General features: G+C 27.7%; 1 protein-coding gene across 1 annotated transcript in view; it reads right to left on the bottom strand.

Moving 5' to 3' along the window:
* Window positions 1–13,679, bottom strand: part of LOC135950371 (uncharacterized) — a 165,560-nt gene extending 151,881 nt beyond the window's left edge. Inside the window, exon 1 of the mRNA XM_065499918.1 lies at window positions 13,159–13,679. Within this exon, the coding sequence (XP_065355990.1) occupies window positions 13,159–13,665 (507 nt within the window). The 5' untranslated portion in view covers window positions 13,666–13,679. The remainder of the gene's footprint in view (window positions 1–13,158) is intronic.
* Window positions 13,680–19,656: the final 5,977 nt, after the last annotated feature.

A 19,656-nucleotide genomic window follows, 5' to 3' on the forward strand; every position in this document is an offset into this window, starting at 1 on the left:
AGGTGCATTTATAAGGGAAAATATACATTTTTTCAGTCTTTGTAAAAATTTTGCCATTAAATAATTCCTTTTGAAATTGAATGTAAAAGAATTGAAATGTGTAGGCAATTGTCGTTCTAATGAGGTTTAAAAATTTGTTAAATTAGTTAAAAAATATCTCAGGCCAATAGAGCAAGAAATGAAGGATACAATTGATTTGTAACGTCCCCTTTCATCAATATGAGAAAGAGTTAATAAATCTCAATTTTCTAAGCTACTGGTCCGATTGCAAAATGATGTATGTACGAATCGTTGAATAAAATTGTTCATTATAAACATAATATATAAACAAACATAAAATGATTACGCTTTCTTAAATTGGATTTCTTATGAGCTTCATTAATTTAAATCGGTCCATACAATCGGTCGACTTTGACATTATGTATATTAACTTGTTTTCCAACACAATGGTCACAAGCAGTGTTGCCAGGAGCTGGCGAAAAAAGAATCTATATTGGCTTCAAAAAAAGGCCAGAAAAAGCTAAACCGCTTTAGAAAAAAGCCAAAAAAAAGCTAAAATATTATAAATTAAGAATTTTGGTTTATATTTATTTTTAAATAAAAATTAGAAAATATGTTCATAAAATTCATCTGCTTTACTTAAAGGAAGTACTAAAAAGTTAAATACTAGATTAACCATGTCAGAAAATGGACATTGTTGGTTCTATATTTGTCCATTTGTAGTTTAATATATTCTGCCCCTGAGCCTTAAGCTTCGTAATTTTATTAGCACTTTAATTTTTCACTATCAATATGACATAATATATTTTTTTTGGTTTTACTACTTTATTATCAACGGGAAAAAAATTGATTTTGCGTAGAGTTTTCATATGGTAATCTTTGCGGCAATTGCTCAATTAGTTTAATTTGTCGTATTATTTTTGTCATAATCTTCACTAATTAAAACGTTCTTTATTTTATCTCTCATTCATCAAACTAGTATGAAAAATGTGTCAAAAACATTAAACAATTTTCAATTGGCGACGATAATGGATCAAATTCCTTGAATTTTAAATCAGAAAACTTTTTGTACTTTGTGCAATACTGGTTTTAAAAAAAGATGGTACGCCAAATTATAATCAGTGTATTAATTACTTAAAAGTTTGGCTTTTTAGAATTGCTGGTTTGACGAAATTAAAACAAAATGGGTTTTAACTCGAAGCATAGATCCACAAGACGTTTAACGGCTATTGATCGCCATCGAGTATCACAAGCCTTCAAGAGTTTGTGGGGCTCTTGTCCATTATATAATGATGAATATAATGTGTAATAACAATTTTGTCTTGAAAGAGAATTTGCTAGATTAAGCTTAAGCTTTCAGATATAAAATACTCTATTTCATTTTGAACCACTTGATATTGGCAATTGTTATTTGTTCTTTTAATACTGCACAATTCTTGAGTATATTGAAAAGCTAAATGAAAATCAGTAATGAATTAAAATGAAAATGGTTCACAAATATAAATTTAGCCTTTTTATTTACTCTTTAGTCTCGAAATTTTTAGCCTTTTTTAATTTCAAAAAAGGCTATTTTGAAATTAAGAAAAGGCTAGAAAAAAGCCACGAAGCTAAAACCAAAATTTCGAGGCTAAAGTGTAAATAAAAAGGCTAAATTTAGCCTCAAAAAGGCTAAACTGGCAACACTGGCTAAAACATAACTAAAAAATATTAAAAGAAAGTTTCGAGTAAGAACCGATCATAAAGTTAGGTGACATGAATTCCATATATATATAAAACTTATTTGGAGAAAAACTTGTTTAGATACATTTATGACCGTATTGGGGCTAGGTGAAATAATGGACTGATTTCGGTGTAGGGTATAAATAGCAATAAATGGAGGAAGTCGTGGGTATATCAATTCCGCTACTTTATGAAGTCACAAATTAAAAATATTGAAATTACAAACGACATGATAAATTTATATATACCCTTGCTACTTATGTTGGAGGGTGTTAAAACTAAATAACTCCAAAAGTATTTATTTAAATACACATATTTATTTCCATAGAATTTTATTTTATACCAGTAAATGGCAAATAAATTTTACAAATTGCTAAATTCTCTACTAAACATACCTCAAAGTCATCTTTAAAAAGTAAAAGATATTTGTTAGAAAACAAATTAAAATCTAAATTGATTATTTTATATATATTTGAAATATTTTACAAATTTAGCTTTAAACTCTTTTTTACAAGAGTAATACACCATGCCTGAAGATATATTTTCGAAGAAAATTTACTGTCGTCATCGTATTATCTTCAAATAAATACTTTTGTACAATATACATAAAGTGAGCCTCAAAAGTGAGTAAACACCACAAATTATTTCATTTTTTTCAGATAATAAAAATCCTAATATCTATCCATCGATAAATTTAAATGATTCGGTTTGTTGGAGATTGGGCTGAATAATATACTCGGTTCTGGAACAACAAGATTTAAGTGGGACTTTAATAATTTTCATGATCTTTAAGAAATCAGAAAATTCACTGGTGTTTACTCATTTTTGAGGCTCCCTGTATGTATACAAAACTTGATTTTATGAATAAATAATTGCAATTTCTGTATGTGGGTATTTGGAAAAAATTTAAGAAATTTATTAGAATATAAATAAAATATTTTTCTATTGCAAGAAATTTTAATGAAACATAACCAAATTTTTTTTTGGTAAAATGTGAATTATATTGATTTAAGTAAAAAATATTTATTAGAAGGAAAATATAATATTTAGTAAATATTTAAAGACATGATTAGTGCATAGAAAAATTTTATGAATATTTATGTAAATGCTTAAAGTCAAAGAAAATAATCTCTAAATCAAATACTCTTAGGTAAAAGGGTTTATGTACAATTGTATTTTAACCAGAGGCCACAATGGGGAAGAAACTAAATTTGTTGGAAATAAATCTGGCATTTCTAAATGGCTGATCTGATCGGAATAAAATTTGACATGGGCGTAGCCAAGGAGTTTTCGGGCCCTACAAATTCATCTTTTTAATGAGAGACAACTTAACGGTACTTTATGAAAGTAAAGTTGTTTGCCTTAATTATGCGATCAAATGTACTTGGCACTATTTTAAGTGGAAGATTTGTATAAACGCAGGCGTGAAATTTGTTTTTAAAAAAGTTACCAAAAATAAAATATTATCAATTTTAGTTTTTTTTTCAACCAAAGTTACGTTTCTAATAGTAACATCTCAATTTACTGCAACTTTTCTATTTGAATCAATAAATTTCATCACTTTTAAAGATGCATAAGGGAATTTTTTTGTCCGATCAAGAAAACTAAATTTTTTCCCGACCAAGGATCTTCCAACAGAGTAATTGGACATAAAATCGATCGTTCGGAAAGTGTGGTGCGAAATTTCTTGAAGAAATGTCAAAATTATGGAGTTCGAAAACCTACAAAGGGAAATACAAAAATAACAAGAAGACAACTTAATCTAATAAAACAAGAAGCAACCCGCAACAAATTGAATTCCACACAAATAAAGAATAAATTGAATCTTCCAGTGACTTCCAAACACGTTCCACACATTTTACGAAACGATGAAAACATAAAATGGAAAAAGCCGAAATGTAAACAAATGCTAAAAAAGCACCATAAAGAAAATCGTCTAAAATTCGCAAGAAAATATATGAAATGGACAGATGAGTGGAAAAAAGTAAATTTTTCTGACGAAAAAAAAATTAATTAGACGGTCCTGACTCATACTCATGATATTGGCACGATTTGAGATTAAACGATGTTCAGATCAAAATGTAATTTCGGTGGTGGCAGTGTTATGGTTTGGGCAGCGTTTTCTGCAGTTGGCAAGTCGAAAATATGTTTTGTTCCGACAAAAATGAATAGTGCGATTTATAACGAACTGTTGGAAGATGCTCTTCTCTCATTTATGGATGAAAAAATGGATGAAGATTGCATATTCCAACAAGATAATGCTGCAATTCATATTTCTAAGCAATCGAAATCTTGGTTTAATGAACATAGTATTCCTTTGTTGGACTGGCCGGCTTGTAGCCCGGACTTAAACCCGATGGAGAACTTATGGGGATACACGGCCCGTAAAGTTTATGCAAATAATGCCCAGAATGAAAGCATAATCACTGTGACAGAGCTGAAACTAAGAATTAAACAAGTCTGGGAGGAAATTGATTCCAATCTGTTTAAAAAATTAGTGGAATCAATGCCAGACCGTATGCTACAGTGGCCCATAAATTATAGTGCGTTTATAGGAAAATACCCTTAAAAATGGCTGTTAATCTCGAAAATTAAGTAAAAAAAAATAAATAAAGTACAAATGAATTTTTTTTGTAAACAATATTTTAAGTGAAGTCTTAACTAATTTAATAAACAAATTTGTAGCCCCCTAAATATGTTCATGTTTAATTTCTACAATATTTTTAAAAAAAAGTATTGTGCATTTACAGGAATATGCACCAGTATAGTGATTATTCAAGTCTTTTTTGGTGTTGACCTGTGTTAAATTTATACATCAAAATGTCTACTATAGAACTTATTTAAGATTGAAATAATCGGCTCACAAATGGATGAGATATGTATAAGGAAAAAGCAGAACAACCTTGATTTTGGACTTTTGCAAGTGCCTATATAAGGCCATAGTAAGTCGAACATACAATGGGTCAAAATCGGGACAAATATTTTTTAACCAGAATTTACACTTAAAAAATTTTTTATACATAAAAATTTTTTAAAAAAAAAATTTATCATACAATTTTTATTTTAAATTATAATTTAGTGAAGTGTATAACACGTTTGCAGCGTTGTTATTTCGTGTCGCCAATATTCCCGTTCCCATTAATTTTAAACAGAATTAATTAAATATTGAAATATACAATTAAATTATACTATTCATCATAATATTCCAAAAATTAATAAGTATGTATATCAAATAAATTTTGCAGACATAAATAGGTAATTATTTTAATTTTAAATCAGAATACTAAGTTTTTATTAAACAATTTTGTAAAAGGATATTTTGTCAGTTGACAATACATAGCATATTTTGTAAATTAATATATTTAATAGACACCATAAAATTGTAATTAAATTTATTTTTTAGAATAAATTTTTATGTTTGTTTTTTGTTGTTCTTAATGTGTTTATTTGATGTTATTTCCTATTCTAATTGTCAATTATAAAATAAAGTAAAATTAACATTTGTTCAGGACATCACAATGACCTTATTTAATTTGTGCGACTGATGAATTTTTAATTAAAATTCTTCTATTGTTTTTAATCAGCAATGATATGTTGATGTTATGGTTTTTGCTGTTATTGATTGTTCATTAAATATGTATGTATTATATTCATAAAAAATTCTCATTATAGAGGTAAAAAAACTGATGGTAAAACAACATATGGAAACGTTTACATTGTCAAAGACGAATAATATTATAATACAATATTTAATATTTTTTTCTACTAAACAAACATATTAAAAATCTTACAAATTTCTGGAAACACTTAAGAAAAAGTGCTACATATAATGAAGTGTTTAGAAAGTTTTGCATCAGCCACTTTATAATCCAGACCATGACCCGTCCGCCTACTATTTGTATCGATATGTGCAGAATGCTCTCTCTGGGATATGCTACACTTTAGAACAGATTATTCAATGTTGGCTTGATTTGTTCTTGGCCTCAAAAGATGCCCAGTTCTTTTGTCTTGGAATATATATTTTGCCAGAAAGATGGGAATATGCCATAGCTAACAATGGCTAGTACTTTGAATAAATTTATATTGTACAAATGTTTCAAATTAAAAGCTAAAAATTGGAAAAAGAAACCCGCATTTCTACGCAATATGTGAAAAAAAGTTAATGAAATCTTTTTTTTTTTAATTTTTCGACATTCTGTACCTTATTTTGTAATGAACTGTCTAATTGCAGATATTAGTTCATCCTCTATCGGTTCACATATGTACATTATTTCTTTCTGTGTTATTGAGTAAATTAATATACATACATATATTTTTGTTTACATACATATGCTTTTTATTCGATATCATTTATTTAAATACTGTCACCTAAATATTGTGTTTTCAATAACATTTAAATCTATTTAAATCCATAAATATTTTACGATCTAGAATTACTGCTACAAATAATAATAGCATTGACATTTATAGCAAAATCGTATATAATATTATATTACGAAAAATAATTCAATTTAATGTTATGTCATGTAATTTACACAATACGATAAATGTTTATCGTAAAAAATGTTTTTGTCAAAACCATACATAAAAATATAGAAACTGAAGTACATACCATACACTTTTATGAGTTTATGCAATAAATACAACACTTGAAAGTAAAATTCTATAAAAAAAAAATAAAACACAAACATTTTGCGTGACAAACAAAATGCTTAAAATACTCGAAATAGAAATTTTGTTGACATTGAGTATGAATACCGAATAAATGAATGAATGAATGAGTTATTGATTTTTAAGTGTTGAGCAAACAAGACATTAAGAGATGTTTACAAAATATGTCTAGTCTAGTCTGTTTGTTTCAGTTAACAGTTTTCATTTTTATATTTGAGCCTTTTAGACAAACAAACAAATGTATGTGATGGATGTTCATATAGAAGAAATAAATTATTATTATTTATTGCATATATTTAAATTTTATGAATTTTCTCTTAAATTTAGTAGTATTGACAAATATTCATTGGTTTCCATACTCAGTGAAAAATAGAACAGAAATATTTTTAAAATTATTTACTTTTAAATTCGAATATCAGGTTGCTAAGATTTTTCTTCAAATCGATATTTGATAGTTAAACGAAATTTACAAATAAATTAATAAAATTTTTACGTCTATAAGTTAATAATATAAAAAAATCTTATATATAAAAAGGCCACACGTTTTTTGGTGGTACACTTTTAAATATGTTATTGTCTACCAATATTGATGAAACATATATGGTTTAAAAGGTTATTTTGTCTAGATATGCACAATATAAAAAATATTTAAAAATTCTTTCCATAAAAGTGGTAAAAAGCGTTTTAAAAGTGGTCGAATTTCGGCCACCAGGCGATCCTAGTATATATTAATTACGGGCGGATTTTCATGCATTTATAAATAAAACTATGCGCCTAAAAATAGATAAGAGATTTGTTTAACCAAACAATTAATTAAACGAAAGACGTAATAGATCTATTATATCGTACTGTTTAGTGGTTTTCATTATTTTTTTAATAAAGCATTTTTAGTCGCATTATAAATGCATGAAAATCCGCCCCCCTAATTATAACAAAATTATAAAATTTTTTAATATGTAAATATTTTATTTATTTAGCACACTTCAAGGCTGAAGTTATTTGTTTGTATTTAATTTACGATTGTTTAAAGACTTCAATGTACATACATATGTATATGTGAGTATGTGTACATGCGTTTTAATTACTATAGAAATTTGCTCATGTTTACAAGTCAATTTACACATCATCAAATACAAATGTGTGTAATTAAGAATTCGATATTATTTCGAAGGTTAACTGTCATTGAAGAATATATGTATTTAAATTCCCATGATTATAATGTGTACAAAAAAAAGGTATATAAATTAAAATATATTATTTATTACTGAGATTTTTTGTTAGTAGTTTATTTATTTAAATCTGCATTTGGCATTTATAAAATTCTCAAAAATGAAAAAACATACTTTTAATCAGGGACCGAAAATAATAATTATTCTTGAAATTTCTAAGGAAAAAAGCCATCACAGGATAATATCGGAGAGTCAAGTCAAGCATACCATTTTGATTGTTTTCAACTATAATTTCATAAAATAACATGCTTTTTAAATTCTTGATTTTTATTTTTTTTGTCAGAAATAATTGCAATTTTTGATTTTTATTTTTTTTTGTCAGGAATATTTGTCGGACTTTGAGTTTTATTTTTTTTGTCAGGAATATTTGTCAAACTTTGAGTTTTATTTTTTTTGTCAGGAATATTTGTCAGACTTTGATTTTTATTTTTTTTGTCAGAAATAATTGTTATTTTTTGATTTTTATTTTTTTTGTCAGATATATTTGTCAGACTTTGATTTTTATTTTTATACCCTTCAGTGAGTGGCATGGGTATATATAAGTTTGTCATTCCGTTTGTAATTTCTACATTTTTCTTTTTTTTACCAAAAAAATTTTTTGGTAAAAAAATGCCTATATTAATGACTTAGTTATCCAGATATAGATCAAAAATAGGACAAAAATCGAGGTTGTCCCGTTATCTCAGCCATTTGTGGGCCGATTTTCTCGATTTTAAATGGCAACCGAGCCGGAAGAATTCCCGATATATTGACGTAAGTTATTTGGGGGCTACGGAAAGTTGATTTCAACATACAGTTGATTTCAATAGACGGACATGGCGATATCGACTTCGCTATCTATAACGATCCAGAATATATATACTTTGTGGGGTCGCAAATGAAAAATGTAGAAATTATAAACGGAATGACAAACTTATATATACCCTTGCCACTCGTGGTGAAGGGTATAAAAATAAAAATCAAAGTCTGACAAATATATCTGACAAAAAAAATAAAAATCAAAAAATAACAATTATTTCTGACAAAAAAATAAAAATCAAAGTCTGACAAATATTCCTGACAAAAAAAAATAAAACTCAAAGTTTGACAAATATTCCTGACAAAAAAAAATAAAAATCAAAAATAACAATTATTTCTGACAAAAAAAATAAAAATCAGAAAATAACAATTATTTCTGACAAAAAAAAATAAAACTCAGAAAATAACAATTATGTTGTGATTTTTATTATAAATGTCATAATTGTTACGGTCCCTGCTTTTAATAACGTTTTTCTTTATAAATCCAGAGCTAATCGAGTCTCCATAAAAATTATTTTGCACGAATATAGTAGAGATTTTAGGTGTCCTCATACCATTTTCTGTTTAATTTTTAACACCGCGATCTTTGGTACTTTTTACATTGAAATATATACTCCGATTATTGACCTTTAACCTTTTGGAAGTAAACAATTTTATTCACACTATTTTAAGGACAACATTTTTGCTTTGAAAATGGAATCAAAAATTATGTTGGACTTTAATTAGTTTCAATGTTATAAGCTATTATGTGTATATAACACTATGAGACAAAAAAGACTAAAGTAGAAATACCTGGAAAGTAATACTATTTTTCTGATAGGCTTTATCGAGTACATAAGAATATGTTTTTGAATATTGCAAAACACCTCCAAAATCTTGAGTTACGGGTAAAAAACCGGGTTTTCATACCTTTAAGCACTTATAAGCCATTAACTACGCTGATTCTCATTCGATTTTTATTTTTTAAACGGATTTAAAAAGCCTTTTCAATGGTATATATATTATTTAAGTATTTTGACAAAATTTGTGTGCATTTCTTCAGTAAACATATTTTTGTTTATATTTTTTCACCATTTTTCAACTTTGAAGAAGATTTTACATAGTATTTTATAAAGGAACCGTACTATTTATGCATTGATTTAAAAAATAAGTTTATTTATGCATAAAACGCAATACTGCTTTTAAAAATCCATTGGAAATATAATTTCTAGGCATTTTACTCAGAAATGTTTGCTTATCCGCTTTCTTTTTAATTCGTTATCATGATATAATTTTGCCTCCGCTGCACCTTAAGTTAGGTTATATGAAACAATTTATTAAAAAGCTTGATATAAACGGCGAAGCTTTCTGCTATCTTAAAACGATTTTCCCAAAATTAAGCGAAGGCAAAATAAAAGGAGCTTTTTATCAATATCATCTTAAGCCTTTTTTTGCGTTTTTACCTGTTTTGATAAATTTTAGGTATTTTCATTGGACCTCAAATTCGAAAAATTGTGAAAGATGAGGAGTTTTTGAATAAGCTAAGTTCCATTGAAAAACGCGCATGGAAGACTTTTGTGTCGCTTTGTAAAAATGTTCTTGGAAATAAAACAAACAAAAAATAAAACAAAATGAATTTTTGAGTGTCTATGGTGAAATGAGCTGCCACATGTTTATAAAAATGTATTTCCTGCATTCTCGTTTGGACTTCTTTCCAGACAATCTGGGGCAGTTCAGCGACGAACATGGCGATCGTTTTCACCAAGAAATGGTCACAATAGAAAAACATTTCGAAGAAAAAAAAAAAACATAAGGAAACTATTTTCCGAATATTGCTGGCCACTTTTACGGCAAACTGATGATAACGAGTTAAAAAGAAAGCGGTTAAGCTAAAATTTCTAAGTAAAATGCCTAGAAAAAATATATTTTCAAAAATTTTGTTTTAGTAAAATCTTTAATAACTTTGTCAATTTCCAATAGATTGTTAAAAGCAATATTGCGTTTTACGCATATATAAACTTGTTTTTTAAATCAATGCATAAAAAGTACGGTTCCTTTATAAAATACTATGTAAAATCTTCTTCAAAGTTGGAAAATGGTGAAAAAATAAAAACAAAGATATGTTTACTGAAGAAATGCACACAAATTCTGTCAAAATACTTAAATAATATATATAATTGGAAAGGCCACAGTTGCTTCTTTTTAAATCCGTTTAGAAAATTAAAATCGATTGAGAATCGGCTTAGTTAATAGCTTATAAGTGCTTAAAGGTATGAAAACACGGTTTTTTACCTGTAACTTAAGATTTTGGAGGTGTTTTGCAAATTTCAAAGACAGATTCTTCAGTGTAATTTTAGATAATTTTAACAAATTTTTCAATTTTCAAATCGCGATATTTTTGAAATAGAAAGGGTAACCGATGAAAAAGTCATTGAATTGAGAAACCCTTTAGAATCGTAATATATGTGGTAAATTTCATTAAAATTGAAGAATTGAAAATCCGAAAATAGCAGTTTTCTGTCCGTTTTGATATGGGTTCTCCCATACATGATTCATACATCAGTATATCGGGAACTCTCCCGGTTCGGTTGCTGTTTAAAATCGAAATAATCGGCCCACAAATGGCTGAGAAATAAAGAAAAAACCAGGACAACCTCGATTTTTTATCTCTATCTGGATTACTATGTCATTAATATAGACAATATGGATATCCAATAATAGATATTTCAAAGACCTTTGCAATGGCGTATATATGACCAAAGTAAGTCGGACATAAAATGGCTCAAAATCGGGAAAAAAATTTTACCCCGAATTTTTTTTCACCAAACAAAATTCTTATCACTAATAAATTTAAAAATATTTTTTTTTTAAATTTCAAACAAAAAAATTAAAAAAAAATGTTATCCATAAAATTTGTTCAGCTAAAAAATTAAAAAAATGTTTTTTTTAAATTTTTTTTTCCTAAAAATGTTTAAAATTTTTATTTTAAATTATAATTTGGTGAAGGGTATATAATAATGTAGCTCTTTTACTTGTTTAATTTATATCCGATACAGCAGCTTTTATTTCCAAATACACTTTCCTTTCAGACAACTGCCGCACAGTGGGGAAAGAGAAAATTAATCTATAGCTTTTAAACCGATATTCCGCTTAAGTTTCGAATTTACACACTAATGTGGGGAGGAACCTCAAGGCCCCAAATTGGGGTATCTCGGTATATGAAAAATGAAAAATGATCTTTTGTATATATCGATGGATTAATATAAAAAAGGCGTAACTATTTTTTTTTTCAAAAGTATCAATGTAAAAATTTTAAATTAAAGAACTTGAAATAAAAAAAAAAAAATTTTAAAATGGAAATAAAATGTGATGTTTCTTCTTATTAAAAATAGCCTTAAAACTTTTTTGTGTCTAAAATTTTATAAATTTTATTAAGTTTTAAGTGACAAAAAATCGAGTTACGCCTTTTTATATTAAGCCATCGCTATGTAGATTCTACAAGAAGAGAATTTCAAAAAACTATATTTTTCTATTATAGTTTCCTATATATTCACATTTGGATATTTGCTAATAGCAGATCCAAATTTCTCCCGATTTTTTTCAAATATATATTTTTGAATTACCAATAAATTTTATGAAAAAATTATTATTTCAAAGTCTATACTAAGTCAAAATTTTAAAAAGTATTTCTTTTTCCAAAAAAGTACTTACGTTAATGTTTAGTTATACAGGAAAAAGAAACAAAATTTATAAATTCTTTATATTTTTCAAAATTTGTATAACTGCGAGTTCCAGAGCCTTCCTACGTAGACAACTTTATGCCTAATTTTCTGTTACCACATAGCTGCTTTCAATAAATTAAAACCTCTTTTGAATGACTAAATATGTTGTTAAATATTTTGAAAGGAAATTAAAAAAAAAAATACCATTTTTCGGATTTTTGAAAAGTATTTTTTTTTGGGAATTTGGGATTCTCAATCACAATTCACAAACATGTTTTTCACTTTTGCATTTTGATAAAAAAATTTTATATAAACATAAAATTTCATTAAAAACGATTCATAAACAAAACTTTTAATACATTTTAAAAATTAATATTTTCCGAAAATATCCCATATTTTTTAAAAAAAAGTCTGCTATCAATTTTGTAATTCTTAAAAATTGTATACATTTTTGAAAGGAATATGCAATTTGCTATACGTTTATATATAAAATGTATATATTATCTTTTACGCTAGTCAAATTCTCCGCTGGTCAATTGCTAGTATATGATGTATGTTAGTAAAAAATTCGTTTCTCTAAGATTTTCACATGATTTAAGAAGGAATCCAACAGACCTGCGCTGATGATAGGATCTATAAATTAAACATAATTTTTCGTCCAACTGTGGTGGGACGTAAATAAAAATAAATATTTAGATTTAAGATTTGGACAAATTATTGATAGTTGACATTATTTTGTGAAGATACAATAAATAAAATATGAAAAAAAACATGATTTAAGATATCAGAACACAACACTCTTTATATGTTATTTCTTCGCCATTGGTATTAAATCTCTTTAATTTATTTTTAAGCTAAAACCTAATGTATCTTTACTATCATTCAAACTCATTTTGATCTAAATAATTTTTGCACAAAACTACATATCTAATTGGGTTTAAAATTCACAAAATTAGCATAAACTAAAATGTATGCTTTTTGTTTTACTGAAACACCAACGAAAATACAATAATTTACACACATATGTATGTATAACTTACCTCAAATTTTTGAAACCCAAGCTCAATATCGTATGCATCCAATTGTTCGCTATAGCGCCTTCTATACCGGATGCCATCCATATTATTGTTAGTGCCGCTGCTGCCGTTCGTACCATTTGCAGCAGCCACCAGTGTGGACACCGATGTTTCCGTCGTGCCATTATCATTTGTATTAGTAACATAAATGCGGCCATCCGAAGCCATAACACTGCCGCTACCACCAAATTCATTGTTATCGCTGCGCGCTTGCATGCGAATGCAAATGCCATCGGTGTCCAATTCATCATCGGTATCTGTTGTACAATCGGTGCCGTACGACGAACCGGCATGATGGCGATTGTGATGGTGTGGGTTGTGCGCTGAATGATTATGGTGGTGCTGGGTATGATGTTGGTGATGATTTTTATCACGATCACGTTGACCGCGAGATTTTTGCAAAACCGTTTGTCTACAACGTGTACCACAAGCAATGGCTGATATTTTACTAGCATAATAGTACATAGCCATGTGTCACGTTTTGGTTAAAATACTCGCACTTTTATGGTACATTTGGATGTCAAGAACTAGGTAAAATTTGATTTAGATGCCAGAAAAACAACACTAAACTCAAAAAAAAAAAACAAATTGAAAATGGAGGGCAAAAAAATATAGATATACGAACGAATCGAACGTTACAGTTTTAGTTTACAATACGAGAATTCTTAAAATGTTGTTTGATTTTTTGGGGATTGAGGTGCGTGTGAGTTGCAAGTTAGCAACAATTTTACTTTAATGTCATGGTATTTGTTGTGTTGTGTCTCTATGAACAAATTGCGCTGGTTTTGTTGGTAGTCAAATTTTATTTGAAAACTTTGTAGCAAAAGTACACACAATCACGCTTTGGTCTAAACTTTAAGCACGTTTGCGTTTCCGTTACGTTAACTATGTGTTAAACAAAGATGTTATATATTTTGTTGGTTTGTTGCCATAGAGCGGGTGGGGGAGTTGTTAGATAAAATTTGTATTAGTTGTTTTTATTTTTATTCGTGCAATTTCATACTACAAATTGTTGTATGACAGCACGTAGTTTACTTGAATTTTCATCACTATTTCTGCAGACACGTAATCGAATGTCAATTAAATATACCACGTTCTTAAATTATGGTAATGTTGTCTTATTTTTATTCTTTTTATATTTATTTTGCTCTTACTCTTATCTTTTAACTTTTAGAGAATTATTTTTAAATCTATGGTTATATCTTTAACACAGTATTAATTTATTTTAGATTTTTTATAGATTTTAGTTTGTAGTTCTTTGATATTTTTTGCAAAAATTTTCATGCTGCTTTTGGTTTTGTTTACAATTTATTAAATTTCATTTTTCCAGATTACTTTATTATTTTTTTTTGTTCACCATTGTGACATTTTATGTTCTTGTTTCTTTGCTAAATGTTCATGTTGTGTCATAAAATATTTTCCATTTCTTAGAAAACATTTTGGTTTTTGTTGCTGTGTTTAACTATTTTAATAACAATAGCAGGTTGAAATATTATTTATTTTTTTATTAGAAACAATAATTTAGGTTATATGCAGTTTACTTCTTTTGAGTGAAAGCTTGTGACATCTGATCGCTTAATAAAATAGTAGATCTGAAAAAAAGAAAAGAGACAATTATGAATATCAAACGTTTTTTTTGTATAAATATTTGTTATTCGAATAATGAAAAATGTTGGCTAAAAATTCCTTTGGAATTCCTAGATATATAAAAATCAATAATAAATAAAGAAATATTTCTAAAAATTCCATTCCGTAAAAATTAAAAAAAAAGTAAAGGCGGGTGCTGGCGGCTACAATTTTTTTACAAAGACATTCCCCAGAAGTTTCTTCAAATGATGTATATAGTCATTGGACGGGCTTCGACGGTCTTTTTTTTTGGCAAGCTATATAACATTCTTAGAAAAAAAAATATCAGTATATTTGAGAACCAAGTTTAAAGGAGTATAACAGGAAAATGGAGAGGCCCATAAATATCAATGTTTATCTGTGTTTGAAGTATGAATTTCTATATGGTAAAACCCTTGAGATATATCTAATTTAGTAAAGCAGTAAAATATTAAAAAAATTAACGAAAATATGATTCAAAATTGGTTGAACTTCTGGCGCTTCTGTTGAGAAAACGAAATGTCCAATTGAAAAACCCATTTGTATTGGAGGAGAGCAGATTGTCAGCGTCCGAAAAAACTTAGTTTTTCCAAATTCTTAAGATACCGATTTTCATAATTTTGTCCACCTAGATTTTGATTTGGAACCACAGTGATGTGGTAACAAATCTGAATCTGGGGAGGTAAATAAATTCCTGTTTGTTTCAGTATAACAGTTATCTATTTCGGTTATCACATATATGTAGTTTAAATGATATTTAAATTTTAAATTTAAGTTCAAATATTTTTCTAAAATATCATTTTTAGAAATATTTGGCCAAAATTTTAATATGAGCCTGAAAAATTTATAAATTTTTACAAAAATGGCGCATAACTGTTTTAGCTTTTGGATGTATGACTTAATTTTTTTAAAATTTGTAGCTTTTATTTTGAAACATTTGTACAATATAAATTTATTTAAATATTGGCCATTGATAGCTATGAACTTTTCAAATTTTTCTGGCAACATATGGATTCCGATCTAAAAGAACTGCTCATCTTTAGAGGCCTAGCATGAATCAAGCCAATTTTGGAAATTTGGCTTCGGTGTCGATTCGGCAGGATGGCAGGGCTTCACATACAATCTCTTACTCTTCGGGTTATCGTAATGGATCCATTTTTAGCTATGAACTTTTCAAATTTTTCTGGCAACATATGGATTCCGATCTAAAAGAACTGCTCATCTTTAGAGGCCTAGCATGAATCAAGCCAATTTTGGAAATTTGGCTTCGGTGTCGATTCGGCAGGATGGCAGGGCTTCACATACAATCTCTTACTCGATTTGCTTTTATAGCGTTCAACAGATTCATCTTAAGCTTTGGTGAACAATCGGTGGGCTTAATCGGCACATTTCTATACCCTTCACCATGAGTGGCGAGGGTATATATAAATTTGTCATTCCGTTTGTAATTTCTGCATTTTTCATTTGCGACCCCTCAAAGTATGTACAAATATTCCGGATCGTTATATATCGCCAAGTCGATATAGTCATGTCCGTCTGTCCGTCTATCCATCTGTCCGTCTGTATGTTGAAATCATCTCTCCGTAGCTCCCAAATAACTTACATACATGATTCATACATCAATGTATCGGGAATTTACCCGGCTCGGTTGCTGTTTAAAATCGTTGAAATCGGCCCACAAAATCGGGACAACCTCCATTTTTTTCCTATTTTTGATCTATATCTGGATTACTAAGTCATTAATATAGACAACATGGATATCTAATAGGGTATTTAATTAATCGGGTTTCTGGTTTAATCGGTTAATCGAGCAAATAATTAATCGAGGTTTAGATTTAATCGGTCAATTTAGTATTATTCGATTAACCGAATAATTTATATTTTCATTTCAAATTGAAAATAGAACAACGAATTTTTTATACAAAAACATAAAAGATGGCAAATAAGGTATTTGAGATAATTTTTGTAAACATATCGCCTATTTGCTGCAACAGCATCATTACTCAAAATCCGTGTTTACTGAACTGCAAACGAAAACCGCATTCAAAAGATGTGTCATCAATTATAACCAGAGACCAAAAATAACGGGTTCACTTTTATTTCAATGTAAATTCTCATTCGCAGCCATTTAAAAATAATTTTTTGTGATATATCACTGAGAGAGTGATTTATTCGAGAACATTTTAGGTTTGGGGTTGAGAGAAATAGATAGGAAACAAACACAAATAATCTGGATGAGTGATTTATAATTAATTTTTTTCATAAAGGTCAGCTTGTGACTTTTATTTGCGAACATGAAAAATAAATCGCAAAAATGCATTTGATGCAAATCAATTGCAAATTTATCAAAAGATTAATAACAAATTTAAAAAAAAAATTCTCATTTCTGTTACTCAGACTTCATTACTTCGCACTTATCATATTATTTCCATAATTTGTTAAACAATTTCTAATAATATGTTATTGTATGTAAATAAAAGAGAAAGTAACAGTTATTAAGAACAAGAACAAATGAATTGTTTGTCTCACACCAAACCATTAAAAAACAACAAAAACTAATAAAGGTCATACCAAACCATATATATATATGGTTTGTGATATATTTTTATCACAAAACTATAAATCACAATTTGGATTTTTTGGAATATGGACGAGTTATTTTCGATCTCTGATTATAACTCTTGCATTTTAATCAATCAATATTATTTGTAAGATATTTAGAAAGTTGATTTCAACAGACAGACGGACATATGGAATTGGCTACATCGACTTCGCTATCTATAATGAATGAGAATATCTTAAATAAAAGAATATCTTATAAAAATGAGAAATTTAACGTTTGCATTTTAAAATTATATTTAATTGCAATCCCACTGGGTGTCGCGACACACAGTGCTTTGTTTTCATATAGGCAATGGACAAAAATAGAAGACGAATAAAAATTAGTGGAATATTACCTTTTGGTAAGATTAAGAAAAAATATCATTCTTGAAAAAATCCGTGCAAGGACACGGGTACCTCCCATATATCCTGAACATATAATTTTGAATAAAATTCACAGTTAAAATATTTATTACAATCGCAGCACGGATTCGGGTGGCTGCCATACATCCTTTTCCTTAAAAAACCTATAAACCTGAATAAAATTATTCATTTTCAGAAATTATTGTTCTCTTATAATATCAGATTAATTTAGTTATTAACATTTCAATTCTAGCAAGGATTTACATAACTGCCATATATCCTTTTTTAAAAAGATACTAAAATATTGTATATATTTTCTAAATTCGAAAGGACGGATGGACGGACATTTTCAAATGATGATAGCCTTATGGTTCAGCTGTAATATTAGAAAGTGGATGTTGGATTATACTTTAAGTGTTCATAATATCAGCAGAAGCTCATATTAATATCTCAATCTAAGGATATGTAGGTTATATTCAATTATTGAGTTACTTACATTTACGGTAAATGTATTATTTATGGGTGCCATCAAAAACAAATTTTTTTTAAAGTTCTGATTTCACATTATAATAAATAAGAGATAGGCATTAGATAAAGTTAAAGAAAAATTAAAATTGATTAACATGTTTTTTTTGAAAATTAAATCAAACTTTGGATTTTTTTTTTGATTTCAGCAAAAAACATACAATATCAAGAACCAAATAAAGACATATTAATACACTTTATGCCATTAAACTATTTCTGTTAAATAACGCAATATTTCTTAGTTATTTAAAAGAAAAAACGATATTATTTTATAAAAAACCAAAAATCTGGAGCTATTTCCCCAAACCATCAAATTCAAAATTTACGAAATGGTAATTTATACATTTAAACAAAAACAAAATTTTAATAGTTTGCATATGAAAGGACAACTAGTGATTACATTTTCTTATAGATAATACTTATGGCTATTCTATAGTAAAACATAATCAAAATAGATTAACACGTATTTTACTAATATTCCAACAAAGTTTTAGAATTTCAGGCTTACAATAAAAAAAATGTTAATTATTAAAAATTGCGCAGATTAAACTGTTAAACCTTTTTTGACAAAAACAGTAATTTTCCATAATTCCACATTCATATTCTTTCATTTGCAGCCAATCGCGAGTTTATATATTTTAAAACGAACTTTTAACAATGATTTTAGTTAACCTTAAAAAAAATATATTTTTCTCCATCAAATTTATGTTGAAAATGTACTAACTTTAGCGACCTCTAGTGACGACAAAAAGAGATATTTATAAAAAAGTCTTTTTTACACGAATGAGTTATTTAGTTGTCTATTGAAAAATATAAATTTCATAAACATCAAAGACATGATCTTGTTTTTGATTTTTGTCCATTGAACAAAGCACTGTGCGACATGTCGTTTATAAATAAATTGTGTTTACGCCAAAATCATTTGAAAAAACATAAATTTTGGAAAAATTAGCGATAATTTTTTAAGGAGGTCTTGTTATATTTCTAGTGCCCTCACTAAAATGCCGATGTCAAAATTTAATTTAATTCATGCTCGCACACTATCTAAAAAAAACTGAGTGATTTTAAAATCCTATATATTTTGATTTAATTTTCGCCACGAAAAAACATAAATAATCGGAACTTTTTTATGTTTTTTGGAATCTGGAATTTAAAATCTGTGTGTACAGATATTAAAATAATGGAAAAAATATGCTGAGCAAATGCTGAATTCTTTATCTGATCATAGCTTTAAAATGTACGATTATTAACCTAAAATTTCACACAAATGTGACACACCAATATTTATCTTTGAAAATAAATACATGATATCATCTGAAATCAATTTGAACGAATTTTATAATTTTGTGATTTTCCTCATATATTTTT

This window comes from Calliphora vicina, chromosome 2, assembly GCF_958450345.1.
Source record: "Calliphora vicina chromosome 2, idCalVici1.1, whole genome shotgun sequence".
NCBI classification, from domain to species: domain Eukaryota; kingdom Metazoa; phylum Arthropoda; class Insecta; order Diptera; family Calliphoridae; genus Calliphora; species Calliphora vicina.